Below are 21,435 nucleotides of genomic sequence, written 5' to 3' on the forward strand. Positions count from 1 at the left end.
TGGCTGTTCCACTGCCTTCTGCTGAGCTGTTCCCTTCTCCTGATCGGCTGTTCTCCAGGTGGCATCCCCTTCCCTCCTGCCCAGGCTGTACCTGAACGCTGAGCTGCCTCCTGCCGAGCAGCAACCTCCCTCCTGCTCTGGAACCAAATTCTCTCGCCCTCATGGGGTGGTTCATCTCCAGCTTGCCCCTCCCTTCCAGGCAGGAGGCCAGCAGCCGAGCGACTTCTCTCCAGAACAGCTTAACAATGGCCCCCTGCACTCAGCTGAGCGGCTGCTTGGCTGAAGAGCTCTCAAGGTTCTCAGCAGCAACATGTGCTAAGTGGAGAGAAAGCCAGGAGACACATCCCAACATGGAGCAACTGTGTCTGATCATGCATGGCTTTGCTGCAGGCCAGGTTCCATTCTTAGCCTTTCTGGCAAGACTTGCTATCTTCCCTCTCGACAGAGAAGGCCTAATTCATTTCCTTCAGCAAGTGAAGGCTGGACAGGCCTTGCCTTACTTCAGGACCTCTAGCATCTAACAACTCATCAGAGTCAGGCCATTGGAAACAAAATGCCACAGCAACTCCCTGGAGCTCAAGGCTGCCAGAGATTGTCTCTCCAGTTCCTTCCTCAGCCAAATCCTGATCACATTGGACAACAGAACCACGGTGGCCAACCTGAATCATCAAGACAGGACAAGAATGTTCCATTCCAGGGAGAATCCAATGTCCTCTTCCCCGGGGTCCTTCAAAGCCCTGCATGTACCCAGCTCTCTGAATCTTCCAATGGACTGGCTATGCCAGAAACGACTTTGTCAGAGGAGTGGTCCTTGCAACAGCAGGCCTTCAACCAAGTACTCGCCTGCCCCCTAGCCTCCTTCAATCAGCCTCTTCATGTCCAGCTGTAAAACTCCCAGGTTCCCAGATTCTAAACCACACGCCTGGACCCTAATGTCTTGGCCCTGGGTAAGTTTTCTGTGTCATGGGTGCAGGGAGCCAGTTGATACCTTCCCTCCTTTCCTTGATACAGTGGGTTCTGACAAGGGTTAGTGCCTTTTGATTCTCGTAACCAGAGTCTGGCTGAGGCAGGCTTGATTTATGAACCTCATCTGTGTGTACTGAGGACTCAGCTTCCACATACAAGGACTTTCTCCAGCAGGGGCCCATCCTTCTGACCCCATCCCTCTTGAAATCTGGACCCCACAAACACTTCATCTTCTGTAAGCTGAGTGTCTGACCCAGAAATTTTTTTCCCTATGAAATGATAATAAACATGGTCTATTTGATCTGGAAGACACTGAGTAAAATATAATGTGGAAACTCCCAACACCAATTACACATTTTATTGACTATAACAGCACTTTAATGACACTTATGCTTATGGATACTACTCCCTCAGGCCCTCCTGAAAATATATAATACTGGAGGAAGTTCATAATCATGTTCTGAATCACATTTAGTCATGCCCATCTCCAGTGAATAGAAAAGCAGGCACAGTACAAAAACATGCCGTTACCAGTTAATACATTTCATAGATCTTTCAGCAAGTGGCTATAATGGTTCAATGACTATTCAACATGTTTCTGAAAAGCCTGGATCATCTCTATTGAATTCATAACTCCCACAAAAGCTCCAAAGCAACAGACTATTAAGTTTAGTTAAATATTAGGATTCTCATTTAATTATGGCCCACACAACTAGCTTTATCAGCAGAAAGAGGTCTGCCACACAGGGGAGTTCAGTAAAGCCATTTTATTTGTTCATATAATTGCATCCAGAGAAAGGCAGGAATAGAGTGAAGGAAATAAGAAAAGATTGGCACATCTCCTAAAGGACTTTCTTTTCTGCTTTAGGACTACAGGGAACCCTCATCTGTGAAGTACAAATGGTCAGTGTTTAATTAAATGTAAGCACTCTATAATATTTGGCGTGACTCATTGTTATCAGATTATTGCAGAATACTGAGACAAACTCCCTTTATAGAGTAATGGCCTTAAATTAAATGAGTAAATTCAACTGTCATAATTGTCTCCTCTCTTTAGAAGCAACAAAATGCTAGAAAATGAGGAGCCAGGGGAAATGCTAATCAAATGTAGAAATCATGCATTCTAGCAAACAGGATGAGTTTTGTGCACACCTCTATCTAATTACCTGTGCAATAAATACTATACATCTATAACTCTCAATATACATCGACATTCTCAGTATGTTTTATGCCACTTCTGTCAAGTATTTTATTTACTTTTTCCGTTCCATGACAGTTCTCATGCTATACACATAATAGTCATTTATGACACTGTTTTCAATATCATGAGAGCACTAGAAGGTATATGCTGTTATATGCAGTCAGTCACATCTAAAGCCATGGGAAAATCAAACTATCTACATAAAAGGAAAAAGAAAATGGAGAGAAAAAAACAGCCAAAAAAGGCTCATGAATGTCCAAAAATTAAATCACCTCCATGCTAAAGTTCAAAATCAGGGCCAAATCTTGACTGTTTTAGTCATGCTCTTAGTCTCATTGACATTGACAGAAACATAAAATAAGCAGATTTAAAGCAGGCCATTTTCTCAGTTACTTAAAAGGTAAAATGAAGAAGCTTATTCCAGAAGATCCCCCTCTCCTATGAGTGGTTCACCCCTTACCTCTTCTGTAAGAAACAAAATGAAAAACTGGCCTAGGTTTAACAGTGACCAAACAATACTGAATGAGTTGCATAAAAACTATACGCTAGGCATGAGGGTGAGATCAGGAATACTATTACTCATTAATGATGAGCTCACATAGCCTTCTTGTAATTGCAGTTCCCAGAGTTATGAAGCAATCCCTGACTTGTGGAAATGTTTCTGACAGCCTAATGCTGTAGCTTCCTAGGACTGGGTAGCCTGAGGAAACACAGAGATTGCCTGGGCTGAAGTTTGGCTTTTTCTATGGCCCTGCTGCTCCTCCCAGTTGCTTCAGATTTACACCAGTGTAACTCCACTGACTGTAGTGGGACAGCTCCTGACTTAAACTGGTGCAAAGGAGGAGTCAGGCCAAAGCCTCCAACAGGGACAAAATAGGTGGATGTCTCATTATAGCTGTAGAGAGCACAGAGAGGCTGAGATGCTGGTAGATACTTATACAGTGTGTTAAGGTTAAAGAAACAGCATGTTTGTAATATGTTCTCAATATTATTTAGCTGACATGTAAAGAGGTATTTTCTGAGCCTGTTTGATTGTTTTAGCATCTAGTATCTATCAGAAAGTACCAGTTGGTATTTGTGCGTTGCAAAAGCTGCATCTTCACCAGGGCCCAGCTCCACACATTGGGAATTCCTTCTGTACTTGGATCTGCTTCTGTCCTGCCTCCATGGCACTGTTTCCTTCTGCTCTGCCCTGGATCCCAGAAAGGGAGTTCCACAAGCCTGGGGATAATTACACCGTTCTCCCACACCCACCGCTGAAACCAGCAATATATGTGCAGAAAAATAAATGAAGGCCTAGGCCGGAATAAGTTTTCTACACAGCTCAGTCCATGGTGACAACCCTTCTTTAAAGGTAGTTTCAGGGTAGCCACATTGGGGAACACCCGTTAGGGGTGACTCCCAGAAAGGGTCCTTTGAAGGTTTCAGGGTGTCCAACAGAGCTAGAGGGGGTGGGTGGTGCTGTGCTTCCGGTGGAGATCAGCACAGATCTTGGGGGATCTGCGAGATAAGGCAGAACCCTTCTGTCCATTCCATCTGGGACAAACCCTCCCTATCAGACACAATGATCTGGGGAAACCTCATGGAGTTTCTTTTCCCCACCCCAGATGCTTCTTGCAGGAAGGGGTGATCTGCTCTTGGTTAGCTCCTGCTGCTCGTGTCCGTACTATTCCTCCAGGAATGCGTCAGAGAGAAGTGCACCACCTAGCTCTTACTGAGTGCTTTTCATCCAGAATTTCAATACGTTTTACAAAGGAGGTCAGTATCGCTAGCCCCACCTTCCATATGGGGAAACTGAGGCATAGGGCAGTGAAGGGTCTTGCCCCAGGTCAGCCAGAAGGCCAGTGGCAGAGCTTGGAATAGAACCCAGGTGTTCTGAAACCCAGCCCAGTGCTCTGTTTTTGCCAAGGCTCTCAGAGATGGGATGCTGCTGATTTCTGAGCTGTCTGTATTAAGAATTTCATCATAAAGAAAACCTTTCATTTTAAACAGTTAATTGGAGATGGGGAAGGGGAATAAATTACGGTTAAATGTACATCACAGGTGGATTTGGCCCATTGAGAGAGAACTGGTCCAGCCCCCCTGTGCCTCATTAACAGCTGCCAATGGGGCCTGACAGAGGGCTTTACAAAGAGCCAGGAGACCAGGAAACAGGAAGAGGAAACTGTAGCAGTGAGTGAGAAAGGCTCCTGCAGGGAAGATTGTGAGACAAGGAGAGCTGCTCCAGCTAGGAAGGGCTGGGAGTGGCCTGCTTAAGCAGGGAAGTTCCTGAGACACCAGGCAAGTTTCCAGGCAGGAAGACCTGGGCTCAGGTTCTTTGCGGGGGGGAAGGGTGGGGCCATGAGATGGCAGGGAGTTTTGAGACAGTACCTCAGAAAGGAGGAGCTGTGCCCAGTTTAAGGTGAGGGGTGGGAAAGAGAAGACTTTTTGTGTTGTTTTTAGCTTTTTTGCCAATAAAACCAGGCTGAAAGGAAGGGTATTATTGAACACGGAGAGGTCTGAGTTATTTGAGGAACCAAGAGGGGAAACTGAGGCAGGCCACGTGGCGGCACTCAGAAGGCATCGGACTCTGTTACAGCGTACAATGTATCTTCCTTGGCAATCTCCCAAATGAAGCACACTATTCTACTCAGTGCTTATAGCTTAACAACAAAAGTTACGATATATATAAAATAGGACATTTTCCACTCTGATTCACCCTCTTATATTTCCGTTAAACCATACGACAAGCAAACCTTGATTTTATTTGTGCTTTTCCCCCAAACACCCATATGAATCTAAACTACATGCCTTCTCCAGCCATAACTTTACCCAGTCACAGTTGCATTCTTACAGGAAAAAGAAAATGAGTACTTGTGGCACCTTAGAGACTAACCAATTTATTTGACCATAGTTTATGCTCAAATAGATTGGTTAGTCTCTAAGGTGCCACTAGTACTCCTTTTCTTTTTGCAAATACAGACTAACACGGCTGTTACTCTGAAACCTGTTCTTACCGGAAGAGATTTTAAATCATTCAGCTACACATCTGTGGCTGTGCCCTGCCAGCTCTGCTTATGTACAAGACTCTTCTGGTGGGGTGTGGAGAGAAGTAGTTGAACGGCACATTGTCAGCAAAGCACATTGAGAGAGCAGGAAGAAAGAAATCACACATACACACACACAACGTTGAAACAACAGGTGGAAGCCTTGTGTTTTTCTTTACACATCATGATACTGCATCGGGCCTGATCCTGTTTTCAATGGGAGATTTACCTGAGCAAGGAGTACAGGATCAGGTCCATAAAGACAATGTTAGGGTGTGTCTACACTTTGAACTGGAGGCGTAATTCCCAGCTCAAGGAGACATACCCACACTAGCTCTGATCAAGCTAGCGCACTAAAAACAGAGTGTAGCCACAGCAGAGGGAATGGTGGGAGGAGTTAGCCACCTCAAGTACGCTAGCCCCTCCCACTGCTTGCGTCACCCTGGCTACACTAGCTTGAGCAGAGTGAGCGCAGGTTTGTCTCCTTGAGCTGGCAATCACCCCCCAGCTCAAAGTGTAGACACACCCTAAGATTGCTCAAGTCTAGGCTTGTTATTTGATAAAACCCTTGGCTTCACAGTTTCTTCCACGCTATTCTCTATGCTTGGAACCACCGCCCAGAGTTGGGAATAGAATCCAGAACTTCGTAGTCCAAGTCTGGTGATTGAATCAATAGATAACTGCCCCCCACCACACACACACTTGGTAGGTACCTATGGTAATGGCTTTTATCACTCCATCAACTGGTTGTTAAACATGTCTTTTCCACGATGACGTAGTATGAGATTAATGAAAGAATAACAAGGAGATATATTTGGATTGTGCAACTCTCTGAAATTGTAATGATGACTGGGATTTCCAATTTGCTTTTGATCAGCAAACATATAAGTAAAATTTCTAGAAATATTTCTCTGAAGGTAACTGCAGAAATTAAACTGCAATGGTCTGAGTGACAGCCTAGCATGCAGGAGACCTGGGTACAGTTCCTTGCTCCACCGCAGACTTCCTGTGTGACCTGGGCAAGTCACTTAGCCTCTCTGTGCCTCAGTCCCCATCTGTAAAATGGGGATAATGGCAGTGCCCTATCACACAGGGTTGTTGTGAGGATAAATACATTAATGATTGTGAGGTGCTCAGACACTACAGTAATGGAGGCCAAGTAAGTACGTAGCTACAATGTTATCCACCTACATGCCACTAGAATAAATAACTCAGGAGCAAATTCTCAAAGGCACAAATGGAAGTTAGGTCTCAACTCCCATTGGCTTTCAGTAGGAGTTGAGCCCCAAACTGCCTTTTGTGCCCTTGAAAATCATTCCCCTTAGTAATTCTTACAACTATTCATTACTACTTGAATGCTGACAGCGAGCAGAATAACACAATCCAATAGCCATTGGATACGGTGCTACAAAACCTGGTTAGTTTGCTCATGTGTTCAGCCCATAATTTTAAGTCTGGAGTAAGAACTGCCAGTGAAGCTCAGGTGTGGTTGCACTTAGTTTACTATGGCGGTGTGACCCCTGGAGACGACAGTTCCAGGAGGCGATGCTCCATCTGGCTGGGAGCTACATCTGCTCAGCTTTGGGCCACACTCCACAGTAAAGATAAGCACTGTCGGATGCAACTTGTGGTCTCTGCTGGCTACACTTCCCCAACAGTCTGTTATTAATGCTTATTATTTGTACTACAGTCATGCCTAGGGCTCCTCTCAGCAACCAGGGCTCCCCGTCCTAGAGGCTGTACAAACCCTTACTGAAAGACAGCCCTTTTCAGCCTAGGCTCCAAAAACATGCAACAGGTAGATAAAACACACAGCAGGGGAGGGGAGGACGAGGTAACATTAAAACATGAACATTGCGCATCTAGCACAATGAGCTTTACTCAAGGCACACAACCTGCCTTGCAATCTGCTCAGTATAGTATACATTAGTTTCAACCCTTCAGCTCCAGCTAAGATGTCTGTGTGGCCCACATATAGACAAAGTCTGGGTACTCCCTGTTGAAAGTAATGGAGAATGGCTGTATTTTATTACATTGCCTGACTGCTTTTCTTTGAGGACATACAAAATACAGCCCAGTACTTACTTTGTTTATCCGTCGTGTTGTGAACAGTCACAATTGGAACTCTTGGACCTAGAAAAGAAGGGGAAAGAAAGGCATTTGGTTAAAATACACACATACATACATATGTGTACATGTAAACCTGTTTTTGAATCCCTTGAAGTTGGAGGCTCCTGAGAATTACGTGTCATGGAAGAGTAATCTAAAAAGCAAATCACCCAGGTATGCACAGCAGTCTATGAATAAATGACAGCACTGTAGACTCCAAGACATGCGAGGTTTCAAGGCCCTTTCCCAATGGGACAATAAATGCATCTTTCTCTAATTTGTAAATATTTTAATTAGCACAAACACAATTAAATCATTTGCTTTTTAATTTATTCTAATGACACACAAACATCACTGCACAGAACGTTTACATTTTATGTGCCCTGGCTAATAGTTGCTGTTACATAGATGCTGTATGTTTTTTAAAATCAAACACCAGGTACGTTCCAATAATACAAAAGGTTCAGCCTAGAACTGCAGTGCATAGCTGTGTGCAATATGATATCAGCCAGTTTGTAAAGAGGAGGAGTATTATTTAATATTTATATTGAGTTAGCACCAAAAGGCCACAACCAGTGTCCTTAAGTGCTGTACAAATTGTGGTAAGTGCTGTACCAACACCTGCCAACTGCAGGGAGTGATTTTCTCAGAGAAGTTGGCCATAATTCTGCAGGAGACCTGGCAGTGAAGTCTAACTCCTGCCCTTTGTTGCTGGAGGAGTCATGTGGGAAGGTATGTTGAGGAGCGGTAGGGATAGTGGCAGAAAGGTGGGAACCGCCATACCAGTTCATACCAGCAGTTCAACAAGCCCAATATCCTGTCACTAGCAGTGTTGATGAGGAAGAAACCCCATAATGGATAAACTAGCTTATGTTGCTTGTCTTCTCCCATTATTGCACCCAGGCAATAGGAAGAGGGAACAATAACACGGGGTGGATCACAGCAGCAAGGGGATACTGGCCATACTCCCAGCCACCCTGTGTGCACACTATGGTTGGCAGTAGAATACATGCTAGCTTTATGGAAAGACAGTAAGATGCTCCTGGCAGCACTTTCCATCCTGAACCTTTCTGTGGCACTGGCTACAGTGCCAGGTTCGTGGTCAGTTCTGCTTCCTTCCCTGCAGCTGGTGCAGGCTCAACTCTTAGTGGCATGGTTTTGCTAGAAGCACATACAGTGTATATTTCCAATTCAAATCATGCATGCTATGTGGCTGTGCAAGCTGCTGAGGTTGCAATGTTTAAATCTGGCTGTGTAGGGAAACCCAGCAGAAGGCTTGTCAGAAACCTTATCCCACCACTGTCTTTAAGGTGGCATTGGAAGGGGCTCATTTTGGCATTTCCCCTTGTGCTGATCATTTCAAATGCCAAGTGATCTGCAGGGCGCAGCACGCTCTGAGTTGCATGGCCAGTAAGCACATGGAAAGTGAGCTGGAGATACGCTTTAACAATTGTACAGCTAAGGGCTCGATCCGTTAAAAGTGCTGAAAACTCTGGCACCCACCCAGCAATGCACTTAGGCACGGGATTAATTTTAAGCACATGAGCAGTCCCACTGAAATTAACTGACCTTCAATTTGGAAGGTTCTTGGCACTTTGCAGTATCAATCCCTGAAGTACACATTCAAGATTAAAAATAAAAACAACAAATCCATTCAGCAGCACCATTGTTTCTTTGTTTTCCCTGCATTGGAGTGTTCCAAGGGCAGTTGTGGCCAGAGGAGGTCCTGGTAGAATGGCCCTACTGGAACTCAGCTGCCAGGAAATATACTGGGGTAGGTTGCCCAGGACCCAGAGCTGCTATGGAGACACAGGGGTCTTGTCTCCTGTAGATCATTCAGAATCCCTTTGTGCTTGGGATAGAAGTGTAGTGTGTTCCATACCAGGGGCAAACCCTGCCCACTGCTAATGACATGAGGGATATGTTGCAGAGTTGCCCAGCTTCTTAGTCCCCTTAGTGCTACCAGGAGAGGATGGTGGGTTCCAGCTGACAGGCCAAGATTTTCAAAAGCAACTAAATTATTTTGGGTGGCCAACTTAACCACCTCAGAGGGGCCTGATTTTCGGATGGTGCTCAGCATTCGCCCTTGGAGAACCTTTCCCTTTTAAGGTGTCTCAACTTCAACGCCCCAAAACTTGAAGCACCCACAATCATTTGTCACTTTTTTCTAAACAAAAAATGATCAGGGACAGAAAACCGAACATTTTTAGTTTTTCACTGCAAAATCAGAAAATTTCTATGGTCAGGTCTATGCTAGAAAAGATTTACCAGTATAACTGTAGTGGTACAGTCATGCCAGCAAACCCTCCTTGTGTAGGTGCAGCATATCCTAGCAGAAAAGAGCTTTTGTCAGTATAGCTTATACTGGTTTGGTAATCGATATAAGCTATACACGAAAAAAGCACTTTTATGCCAGTACTACTGCGTCTACACAAGAGCTATATCTATGTCCTTTTAAAAAACCCGCTGCATCCTAACCAACATTATTCTGCCAGCAAAGTGTACACCTAGCCTATAAAAAATTTTGAAAAACCAAACAAAACTATTTTTTACTTTTCGTTCTGAAATTTTCATGCAAAATACTTATCGTTTTCTGATTAGCGCTAGTGCTTTACATGCAATATAAAAATGCATGGGCTATGATGTGCCTTTTGACACAGAAAATACTAGATTTAATGTTGTTGAGGACTACAGCACCGTATGTATTGCAGAAAGGGACAAAGTAACACAAAAGTGTGGTATTTTTTTCTTCATAGAGAACACAAGGAATCAATCGAATTAAGTGGATCAGATCCTGATGTCAATTACACTGGTGTAAATCAAACACCAACTGTGTTAAACGCAATGCTGTTACTCCAGATTTACACCAGTGTAAATGAGATCAGGTTCTGATATAGAGAAAACATACTGTTGCCAAATTTATATGTTTCTTCATTTCAGACAGGTTTGCCATTTGTGCAGCACAGATATGAATGAAGGCACAGTAGGTTTAATCATTCTACAGTTTGATTGATATGGCTGGTCTGATTTTCAGTCCCTGTTAACAGCGAACTTTCTTCATTAACAAAGTGATTCCTTCATTATTTGTTTGCTAAATGGTTTCAGAATGAAACGGAATCATCACAGAGCATGGAAAGAGGCTAGTAATTTTGTTTTGTTGGTAGCAAGCTGAATAGAAAGTCGATTTCAAACACAGTGCTAAATATTATTGGAGAGGGCGGTGCAGCTTTTCAGTTACTGATATACAATGACATACTAAACATATTGACTTATAAAGCTTCTCCTCCCCCCCATCACCGAACCAAGGCTTTTAGAGTGAAACTAAGTTAAAGTACTGTTCAAATAGGGCCTGATCAAATTTCCATTGAGGACAATGGGAGTCTTTCAATTCACTTCAGTGGAAGCTGGATCAGTCTCTTACTAATAAAGATATCCCTTATACAAAGAAGAGAATGCAAGTGAGAAACATGATGTATACTCTGATTTCTCTTTCTGTACCTCTTTGTGCTACCATTGGCAACACAGTGAGAAGTCAAAAGATAAATAGTAACAATCCAGTTATGTAGATTAGCAACAATATATATTATGTATAATTTTATTTGGGTGGTCTCTCTCTCTCTGTTGCCCTCCACCCAAACAAATTTTATAAAGCTAAGCAAAGCTCCCACCCAGGTTCTCATTTCATGGTAATATCAAATAAAGGCATTTGAAAAAAATATATCCACAATCCAAAAGAATTAGAGTTCTCAGTTGTGGTTTGTTTGTTTTTTGCAAGTGGAAAAAAATGGTAATGGCCAACATAGTATATTAAATAGAGTCACCCAGTTAATCTGAAAGTTTATTCCTGACCATTTAGTTAAGTATTCCTCATAATTCCATCTGTTAGATATGGCCAGGGTATAAATTTTCAAGAAAAAAAACCCTATAATTTCAGGCACGAAGTAAATAATCTTGTTCACTGTTGACTTTTAAACTAAGTTGAACAAACCAGTTTAGAAATTAGCCTAATTAAAAATGTGGAAAATTGTTAAATGTAACTGTTTTTTACCACACACAATGCGCTAAGTGGCTAATGTCTACCATTGCGGAGTTGAATTCTGGAAATTATATAGTGTATGTTCATTAGCCGCCTTCCCATACTTTAATTTTAAACCTATAATGATGTGACAGTTACAATACACACACCATCTGGCAAATGCCATCCTCTGTCATTTACAGATCTAATAGTGAAATCTAATTTGTTCGATGAAATATTCAGAGATGACAGAAACAGAGCGAGGGCACAGTTTGCACGGTACTGTCTCTCTCTCTGGAGCCCTTTCAAATGGAAGTTTGATTGGGACTCCTGAGTCCTGACATATACCACTTATTTATTAATTTTTTAAAATAAGTACTGATGTATGGGCGTGTTCCCCCTTCTCGCTGCTATATACCAGGGCCTGGTTCTGCTTTCAGTTAGGCCCTGAATAAACAAAGCACTTAAGTACTGTATATGCCTAAATCCCAATAAGATTTAAGCATATGCTTAAATTAAGCACTTGTTTAAGTACTTTGCCAAATACAGATGGCCTTAGGCATGTGCTTAAAGTTAAGCATATACTTTAATGCTTCACTGCATGGGAGTTTAACACCTGTGACAGTCTGATTCTGAGAGGTACTGAGGCCTTTAGTACCCACCCATTGTCTTCAGAGTGAGTTGAAGGCACTCAGCACTTCACAGGATCGAGTCCAGAATCAAAAGTAGCAAATTCATGTAAATCAATGGAATTCCATCAGGGTAAAAGCGGTGCAAAGAAGATCAGAATTAGGCCAAAATAATCCAAGACTATATCAAACTTCTTATTGTGGGCCAGAATGGAGCCTCCCACTCGTTGCATGGCCCATGAAAAGCCAAACACCTTCACAGGCCGTAGGGAAGTGCAGGGACTGGGGGTGCCCAGTGACTGAAAGGGGGTGGGAAAGAAGCATAGTCATGGAACGATACAGCAATTATCAATCTGCAGAGTGTGCTTTCCCACCAGTATCAAAAGGAAGCCAATATAACATGGGTTTGTCGTATAAACAGACTGTTTCTCCTCTCACTGGCTCCAGTTTTACATCAATGTAACCTCACTGACTCCAGAGTCACTGATGTCTCCATTCCTGATTTACATTTGGCATAGGTGAGAGGGGAATCAGGCCCGAAGATTTTCACTAGGGGACATGCACATGAAATGTAATATGCTGGGTGTTCCTAAATGGTACTGTAGTTAATGATCCTATATCAATCCATAACTACAGAAACAGGATTTCAATTAATAAAACTAATAATTTGGCTTTCTCACATAGCCTTTCATGCAAACACAATCACAGTCCTTATCCATGCTGGAAGTAACATTAAGCCACGTCACCATAATGACAAGGGCAAATTAATCAGAGAGCAGTTTTAAACCAAACAAAAGGAAGTAATTCTTTACAGAATGCGGAATCAACCTGTGGAACTCATTGTCAGGAGATGTTTTGAAGGTGAAAAGTATAACCAGGTTCAAAAAAGACTTGGATATGTTCATGAAGGATAGGTCCATCAATGGCCATTAGCTAGGATGGTCAAGGACCACAACCCCATGCTCCAGAAATCTCTAAACCTCTGAATGCCAGAAGCTGGGACTGGATGACGGGATGGATCACTCAAAATTGGCCAGTTCTGTTCATTCCCATCTGGGCCACTGTCAGACAGGATACTGGGCTAAAAGGACCATTGGTCTGACCCAGTATAGATGTTCTTATGTTATAAATTTAGAGTACTGTATGTACTGTACTGGCAATATTCTGAAAATAAGTATGAACAGAATAACTGAGTAATTTGACAAGAAAAAGCTAATGACCATGGCACATTTTTAAAGCAGCTTTTATCGTTATTCTCAATGGGAAATTCAGCTTTAAACCTGACACCAAGAGACAATCGTAGGTGTTTAGGTGGAAAAGAATAGATTGCTAAATTAAAAACCAAAAACTCACATTCTGTCACACAACACCTCCACGAGCAAAACGTTTGTCATGCGTTCATACAGAAACCTTGTGAGAGAGTTTTGAAAATGTTTCTGATTCTTCCATGCTCTGAGCAGCATGACAAAAATTTGACAATTCAAAATTAAAATTAAACAGCAACCACAAAAAGATATAAAATTGCAAAAGAAAAATAATCAAGAATATATATATACATATTTTTTAAAGTAAGAGATGCTGCTTGTCCTATTCTTTTCATCTGTATTCTCTCAGAGGCTTCACCGTGGCAGATAATTTCAGACCAGAAGCTAAATTCACAGTGTGTAAACAATGAAAATTCAAATAGTCTCTCCCAGCCCCACCAGCATATCTCTTAAGCGCTGATGAATGATTTAAAAGAGCAGCTGCAAACAATGTGAACCGAGAGGGTCTGGCTCTGCAGAAGTGAGATAATTGGCATCAGCCATCTCCGCGTACAGATTCCAGATCTCTTTATTTGCTAATTCATGAATTATTTATACATAATGCATAAAGTTCATACATCAGGTGATATTATCATACTAATAAATAAAGGCATGGGGAGTCTTCTGAGCCACTGCTTATAATTAAAATCTTTGTCCGGTCAACAGTATTGCCTAGTTAGTGCCACAGACAAATTTTCCTGATGTTTTATTGTGCAACCTAGTTATCACAAACATCAAACAGAGATTTATGCTGCTATTCACCCTCTCTCAAGACATTTCATTTTTTAATCTTTACTTTCTTATCTGTGTCTAGTCTGGAAAAATAATCATCACTCCTGTCTTGTTTTAATGTAACATACAGTGAGGTGTTCATTCAACACTGACGGGGCTGCAGGCTTCTGTACTACTGTATGGAGATACTGTGCTTACGTGCTTGAAGTACAGACACACCTACTTGTCCAGATAAAGAAGAGTCTGGAGGGCAACTGAGTGAGGAAAATTTAAACAAGTATTGATCCTGTAAGCACTCAGGAACCTGAGTTACGTTACATCTATGAATATCCCCATTGAGCTCATTGAGAAATTACTGACGTGAATAAGCATTTGTGGGATCAGTGCAGTTTGAAAAAAATCAAGGTTTTCTGGAAAATAAACCAGTTTCACAGATAATCGGAGAGATTTTGTGAGGAGCCAGTTTTGCTGCAGGAAAATGGCTGGGCCGGTGCTTGTGATGGTATCAGTGCCCTCAGGAGCAACTTGGATGGCTCTTTCTCCTCTCCAGTCACACACTGATCTGAGATCTCTCACCTATCAAGTGATCTGTGGCCATGGTTTTAATATTTGTAGGTAGCTGTAAGGAGGAATCTGAATAATCTGCGATACTTAGGGAAAGTCATTGGGATTTTCACACACTCCCAGTGATCAGGTCAGATGGAAAAGGGCCCCTAAACCAGGGGCACATGCATCTGAAGGGGGCATGCAGCTCAGACACATCTGGCATGGAGCAGAGGACACAGAGCTACACCTCCACCATTACTGAGGCCTCAGATATGTATATAATAGAGAGGGGGAGTGAGCTGTGTCATTCACAGCTGGATCCTAAAAACCCTTCTCCCCACATCCCCTGAAATAAAATAAAACATTTGGATCCAGTATTGTTGTTCCAACCCAGGGTTGGGAGCTGGGCCTGAGCTGTGAAGTTCAGACTGTGATCCAAACTTTCCCCAAGTTCAGAATCAGACATGTTCTGTGTTGGGTCCTTTATCAAGTTAGGCTTATGCAAGGAGTCTTAAGCCAAGCTTTCCCCAAGCTCAGGAGTCGGTTTGGAGCACAGGTTACCATTTGGGTGTATTTCTCAAATATACTGGAGTTTGTTATAGCATTCAATATGCTAATATTAAGAGAAACACCATTTGCAGTAGAACATTTCTCACAGGCCCATATATTTGTGATGTGTGCCTGTGTATATAATATACAACCAAGTTCATGCAGGAGAAAAGGGTGTTTCCTCATGATCATATCCTTCAGGAGATACTCTCTTTTCAAAGCACGTATGTAACTCATTAGCACTAATGAAACAAATGCAGGTGCAAAGGAGAGAGATGTACTCCTAAATGTACAGTTGCATGTGCACTTGCCTCTATTTAGCTCGCCAGATTCTTGCAATTAACTAGCATAGCTGATTTAAAGAACCATCTTAAGTTATTCTCTTCCATAAGAAAATTTCTCCTACAACAAAATAATAGCTTCCTAGCTCGATATCCAATGCTGGATATCATCCTTACTTGAAAAGGTATAAACCTTGCTTTTCAGGTTTATATCTTAATCTATTTTTCCTCAGATGGATTCCCAGGATTTAATATGTCCTTGACTGCATTAAAAAGATGCTAAACGTGTATCTCGCAACCAGAAACAAAAGCCAACAATAAACCTAATAGGTGGTCCAGGTAAATGAAGCAGTTTTCCTTAGAGCAAGCTTTAGTAACATCTGTACTGTACACTCAAGAATAATGAGTTCATCCAAGGTCGCTCATATAGCTGAAAATAATTTTCAGAATGCAAGATGCCACTGCCTGATTTGTGAAGATTCATTATTTGAAGCATCATGGGGATCCTGTTGTCATGGTCATTTATGTCCCTGGAGTGGAGTTTAAATATATAAAAATAGTACAGAGCAACCAAGCAATGAAGATTCCTGGCTATAAACAAACAATGTTTGGGTGGTTTGGGGTGGCTCATATTTACAAAGCAAAACTAAAGAACAAAACAGGATCAAACTACGTAAAACAAGTAACTGCACCAGTTTCAGAATGGAGTGATTTTCAGAATCTGGGAGTGATGGGATTTTCATTTCTCATCCCATAAATGCTCTGGTTTTATAACACTGGAAACTATATGGAGCTCTTTGTGTTCATTCTTTTTTCTTTTTATTAAACACTCCTGTGCATCATTTCCTATTCACATTTTATCCCTGTCAGAGAACAATTAAGGGTAATCTACGCAAAATTAATGATGCATAACACTACAATGAAATATTTTATAACAGATAAATGAAAGGCTGATCAAAGGAAGCGGAAATGTAATTTGAACATCCACAAAAGTGACAATTTTAATTAATCTCAGACTACTTTAATAACTATGTTGTAAACGACTGACAGAACAGATGTTCTCTTTTAAAAACCAAACAAGCTAATACTATCCTATTTTTTTTCCTGCAGGAAAAGCTCCTAGGAGGGTTTCTGCTTGTGTGAAAGAGACTTGCACATCAGCCTTATATTTTGAAGCAATGCTACACTGAAAGAGGAGGGCACACTGCTTATTTCCTTCACCCAGAGGAGTTTTGACACAGAGCCATACACAAAGGAGCTTGGAGACATGAAGCCATCCTTAACAGTTAAGGATACAGGTCCATTGGAACTAGGGACAAGTGAATGCAAATATGAATCATGCAGTAATTATAATATAAATGGGACCCAGAGATTAAGTCTGTGCAACCTTTCAAACATCAGAAACTAATTTAAGCTTCAGAAGCCTCAGGAAAAGTTCCAAAAGGTCACCATTTGCCTTGAAGCACTAATTACAGCCTCCTGCTACTGGGTATACAAAAAAAAAGAATCTTCATAATTGTCCTTGTGTAGGAAACCATTCTGGCCACAACAGATAACAGTCACTCAGTGACCTAATACACTAGCAGCAACCAACGCGTCCTTCCAGCCAAGAATCCTACTGCTGCACTTCTTTAGTATTTTACAGGATGGGAAACAAGCATCCCTGTTATTTTGTCATGCACAAAGTTCTGCAGATCATCATCTCAATGTGAGATGCAGTGACATTTTATTTTCACTTTTACACACCTGTCTCAGATTCTTTGGCCTGCTAAGTCTGCTTTGCTGCTATGGCCTAAGAGTGGAATAATGGTGCCTACTTTAAAACCCTCTCCCAGCCCCCAGAAGAAACGGGACATGGCTGGGGCTGCCCTTGTGCCCAGGTAAATGACTGGTGCCACTAACCCGAGGATGACAGAATACAAAGGTACAGTATACAGAATACAATATACCATCTTCCCTCCTTTACGGCTCTCTAGACTTGTGCCAAGGGTAGTTCTGACCTATATTTAATTTCAACTTAGTTGTGGTATGCTTCATTACTATATGCACTGTGTGCACTAGAAAACAAGGGAATACTAGGCAAACAGATGATAATCATATACATGGTTGTGAATAAGATGTTTGATGGCTTTAATTCCTGCTGTGGTTCATAGTGACTGAAAGTCATGATCATCTGATAAGAACATAAGAACGGCCATACTGGGTTCATAGAATCATAGAATATCAGGGTTGGAAGAGACCTCAGGTGGTCATCTAGTCCAACCCCCTGCTCAAAGCAAGACCAATCCCCAACTACATCATCCCAGCCAGGGCTTTGTCAAGCCTGACCTTAAAAACTTCAAAGGAAGGAGATTCCACCACCTCCCTAGGTAACGCATTCCAGTGTTTCACGACCCTTCTACTGAAAAAAGTTTTTCCTAATATCCAACCTAAACCTCCCCCACTGCAACTTGAGACCATTACTCCTCGTTCTGTCATCTGCTACCACTGAGAACAGTCTAGATCCATCCTCTTTGGAACCCCCTTTCAGGTATCATAGAATCATAGAATATCAGGGTTGGAAGGGACCTCAGGAGGTCATCTAGTCCAATCCCTTGCTCAAAGCAGGACCAATCCCAAATTAAATCATCCCAGCCAGGGCTTTGTCAAGCCTGACCTTAAAAACTTCTAAGGAAGGAGATTCTACCACCTCCCTAGGTAACGCATTTCAGTGTTTCACCACCCTCCTAGTGAAAAAGTTTTTCCTAATATCCAACCTAAACCTCCCCACTGCAACTTAAGACCATTACTCCTTGTCCTGTCCTCTTCTACCACTGAGAATAGTCTAGAACCATCCTCTCTGGAACCACCTCTCAGGTAGTTGAAAGCAGCTATCAAATCCCCCCTCAATCTTCTCTTCTGCAGGCTAAACAATCCCAGTTCCCTCAGCCTCTCCTCATAAGTCATGTGTTCCAGACCCCTAATAATTTTTGTTGCCCTTTGCTGGACTCTCTCCAAGTTATCCACATCCTTCTTGTAGTGTGGGGCCCAAAACTGGACACAGTACTCCAGATGAGGCCTCACCAATGTCGAATAGAGGGGGACGATCACGTCCCTCAATCTGCTCGCTATGCCCCTACTTATACATCCCAAAATGCCATTGGCCTTCTTGGGAACAAGGGCACACTGCTGACTCATATCCAGCTTCTCGTCCACTGTCACCCCTAGGTCCTTTTCCGCAGAACTGCTGCCTAGCCATTCGGTCCCTAGTCTGTAGCTGTGCATTGGGTTCTTCCATCCTAAGTGCAGGACCCTGCACTTATCCTTATTGAACCTCATCAGATTTCTTTTGGCCCAATCCTCCAATTTGTCTAGGTCCCTCTGTATCCTATCCCTGCCCTCCAGCGTATCTACCACTCCTCCCAGTTTAGTATCATCTGCAAATTTGCTGAGAGTGCAATCCACACCATCCTCCAGATCATTTATGAAGCTATTGAACAAAACCGGCCCCAGGACCGACCCCTGGGGCACTCCACTTGACACCGGCTGCCAACTAGACATGGAGCCATTGATCACTACCCGTTGAGCCCAACAATCTAGACAACTTTCTGCCCACCTTATAGTGCAGTTGAAACCACCTTATAGGTAGTTGAAAGCAGCTATCAAATCCCCCCTCACTCTTCTTTTCTTCAGACAAAACAAGCCCAGTTCCCTCAGCCTCTCCTCGTAAGTCATGTGCCCCAGCCCCCTAATCCCTGTGCTGGACTCTCTCCAATTTGTCCACATTCTTTCTGTAGCGGAGGGCTCAAAACTGGACACAATACTCCAGATGTGACCTCACCAGTGCCAAATAGAGGGGAACGATCACGTCCCTTGATCTGTTGGCAATGCTCCTACTAATGCAGCTCAATATGCCGCTAGTCTTCTTGGAAACAAGGGCACACTGTTGACTCATATCCAGTTTCTCATCCACTCTAATCCCCAGGTCCTTTTCTGCAGAACTGCTGCTGAGCCATTGGGTCCCTAGTCTGTAGTAGTGCATGGGATTCTTCCGTCCCAAGTGAACTTGTCCTTGTTGAACCTCATCAGATTTCTTTTGGCCCAATCCTCTAATTTGTCTAGGTCCCTCTGTATCCTATCCCTACCCTCCAGCGTATCTACCTCTCCTCCCAGTTTAGTGTCCTCTGCAAACTTGCTGAGGGTGCAATCCACACCATCCTCCAGATCATTTATGGGTTAAATCAATGGTCCATCTAGCCGAGTATCCTGTCTTCCAACAGTGGCCAATGCCAGGTGCTTCAGAAGGAATAAACAGAACAGGCAATCATACAGTGATCCATCCCCTATTGTCCACTCCTAGCTTCTCGCAGTCAGAGGCTAGGGACACCCAGAGCATGGGGTTGTGTCCCTGACCATCTTGCCTAATAGCCATTTATGGACCCATCCTCCATGAACTTATCTAATTCTTTTTTGAACCCCACTATAGTTTTGGCCTTCACAACATCCCCTAACAAGGGGTTCCACAGGTTGATTGTGCGTTGTATGAAGAAATACTTCCTTTTGTTTGTTTCATCCCATTCATTTCATTGGATGACCCCTGCTTCTTGTGTTATGTGAAGGAGTAAATAACACTTACTTATTCACTTTCCCCACACCATTCATGATTTTAGGGAATTTCCTCCCCTTAGCTCTCTCTTTTCCAAGGTGAAAAGTCCCAGCCTTCTTAATCTCTCCTCATATGGAAACTTAATCATTTGTGTTGCCCTTCTCTGTACCTTTTCCAATTCTAATATAACTTTTCTGAGATGGGGTGACCAGAACTGCATGCACTATTCAAGGTGTGGGCATACAATGGATTTATATAGTGGCTGTTTGATTACTATAATAACAATAGCTAGCTCTTGTATAGCATTTTTCATCATTGGAACTCAAAGTGATTTACAAAGGAGGTCAGTATCATCATCCCAGTGTCATAGAAAAGGAAACTGAGGCACAGACAGGCAAAGTGACTTGCCCCAGGTCACTCAGCAGGCTAGTGGCAGAAGCCAGAATAGAACCCTAGGTATCCTGACTCCCAGTTCAGCTGGTTAGTGGTTTCCACAGAAATGCCACCACACCGCACATCACCTCCCCTTACAGTTAGCATTGACTGCTGGCAATCTCAGCAGAGGGGCTGTGTGATAAATGAAGGTTGGGGGGTAAGAACACAAGAATGGCCCTACTGGGTCAGACCAAGGGGCCATCTAGCCCAGTATCCTGTCTTCCAACAGTGGCCAGTGCCAGGTGCCCCAGAGGGAATGAACACAACAGGTAATCATCAAGTGATCTATCCCCTGTCACTCATTCCCAGCTTCTGGCAAACAGAGGTTAGGGACACCATTCCTGCCCATCCTGGCTAATAGCCATTGATGGACCTACCCTCCATGAATTTATCTAGTTCTTTTTTGAACCCAGTTTATGCTCTTCGCCTCCTCTGGCAAGGAGTTCCACAGGTTGACTGTGCGTTGTGCGAAGAAATATTTCCTTTTATTTGTTTTAAACCTGCTGCCTATTAATTTCATTTGATGACCCCCTAGTTCTTGTGTTACGAGAAGTAGTAAACACTTCCTTATCTACTTTCTTTATACCAGTCATGATTTTATAGACCTCAATCATATCTCCCCTTAGCCGTCTCTTTTCCAAACTGAAAAGTCCCAGTCTTATTAATCTCTCCCCATACGGAAGCCATTCCATACCCCTAATAATTTTTGTTGCCATTTTCTGAACCTTTTCTAATTCCAATATATCTTTTTTGAGATGGGGCGACCACTTCTGCACACAGTAGTCAAGATGTGGGCGTACCATGGATTTATATAGAGGCAACATGATGTTTTCTGTCCTATTATCTATCCCTTTTTTAATTATTCCCAGCATTCTGTTTGCTTTTTTGACTGCTGCTGCACATTGAGTGGATGTTTTCAGAGAACTATCCACAATGACTCCAAGATCTCTTTCCTGAGTGGTAACAGCTAATTTATACCCCATCATTTTATATGTATAGTTGGTCTTATGCTTTCCAATGTGCATTACTTTGCATTTATCAACATTGAATTTCATCT

At 42.7% G+C, this 21,435-nt stretch overlaps 1 protein-coding gene across 7 annotated transcripts in view; it reads right to left on the reverse strand.

Moving 5' to 3' along the window:
• Positions 1 to 21,435, reverse strand: part of DPP6 (dipeptidyl peptidase like 6) — an 807,813-nt gene that overhangs the window by 22,510 nt on the left and 763,868 nt on the right. For all 7 annotated transcript variants that reach the window (XM_073334581.2, XM_073334585.2, XM_073334583.2 and 4 more), the window contains one exon: positions 7,279 to 7,326. In XM_073334581.2, coding sequence (XP_073190682.1) covers positions 7,279 to 7,326 — 48 coding nt within the window. The remainder of the gene's footprint in view (positions 1 to 7,278; positions 7,327 to 21,435) is intronic.

The sequence above is a fragment of the Lepidochelys kempii genome, chromosome 2 (genome assembly GCF_965140285.1).
Source record: "Lepidochelys kempii isolate rLepKem1 chromosome 2, rLepKem1.hap1, whole genome shotgun sequence".
In the NCBI taxonomy this organism is placed as follows: Eukaryota; Metazoa; Chordata; order Testudines; family Cheloniidae; genus Lepidochelys; species Lepidochelys kempii.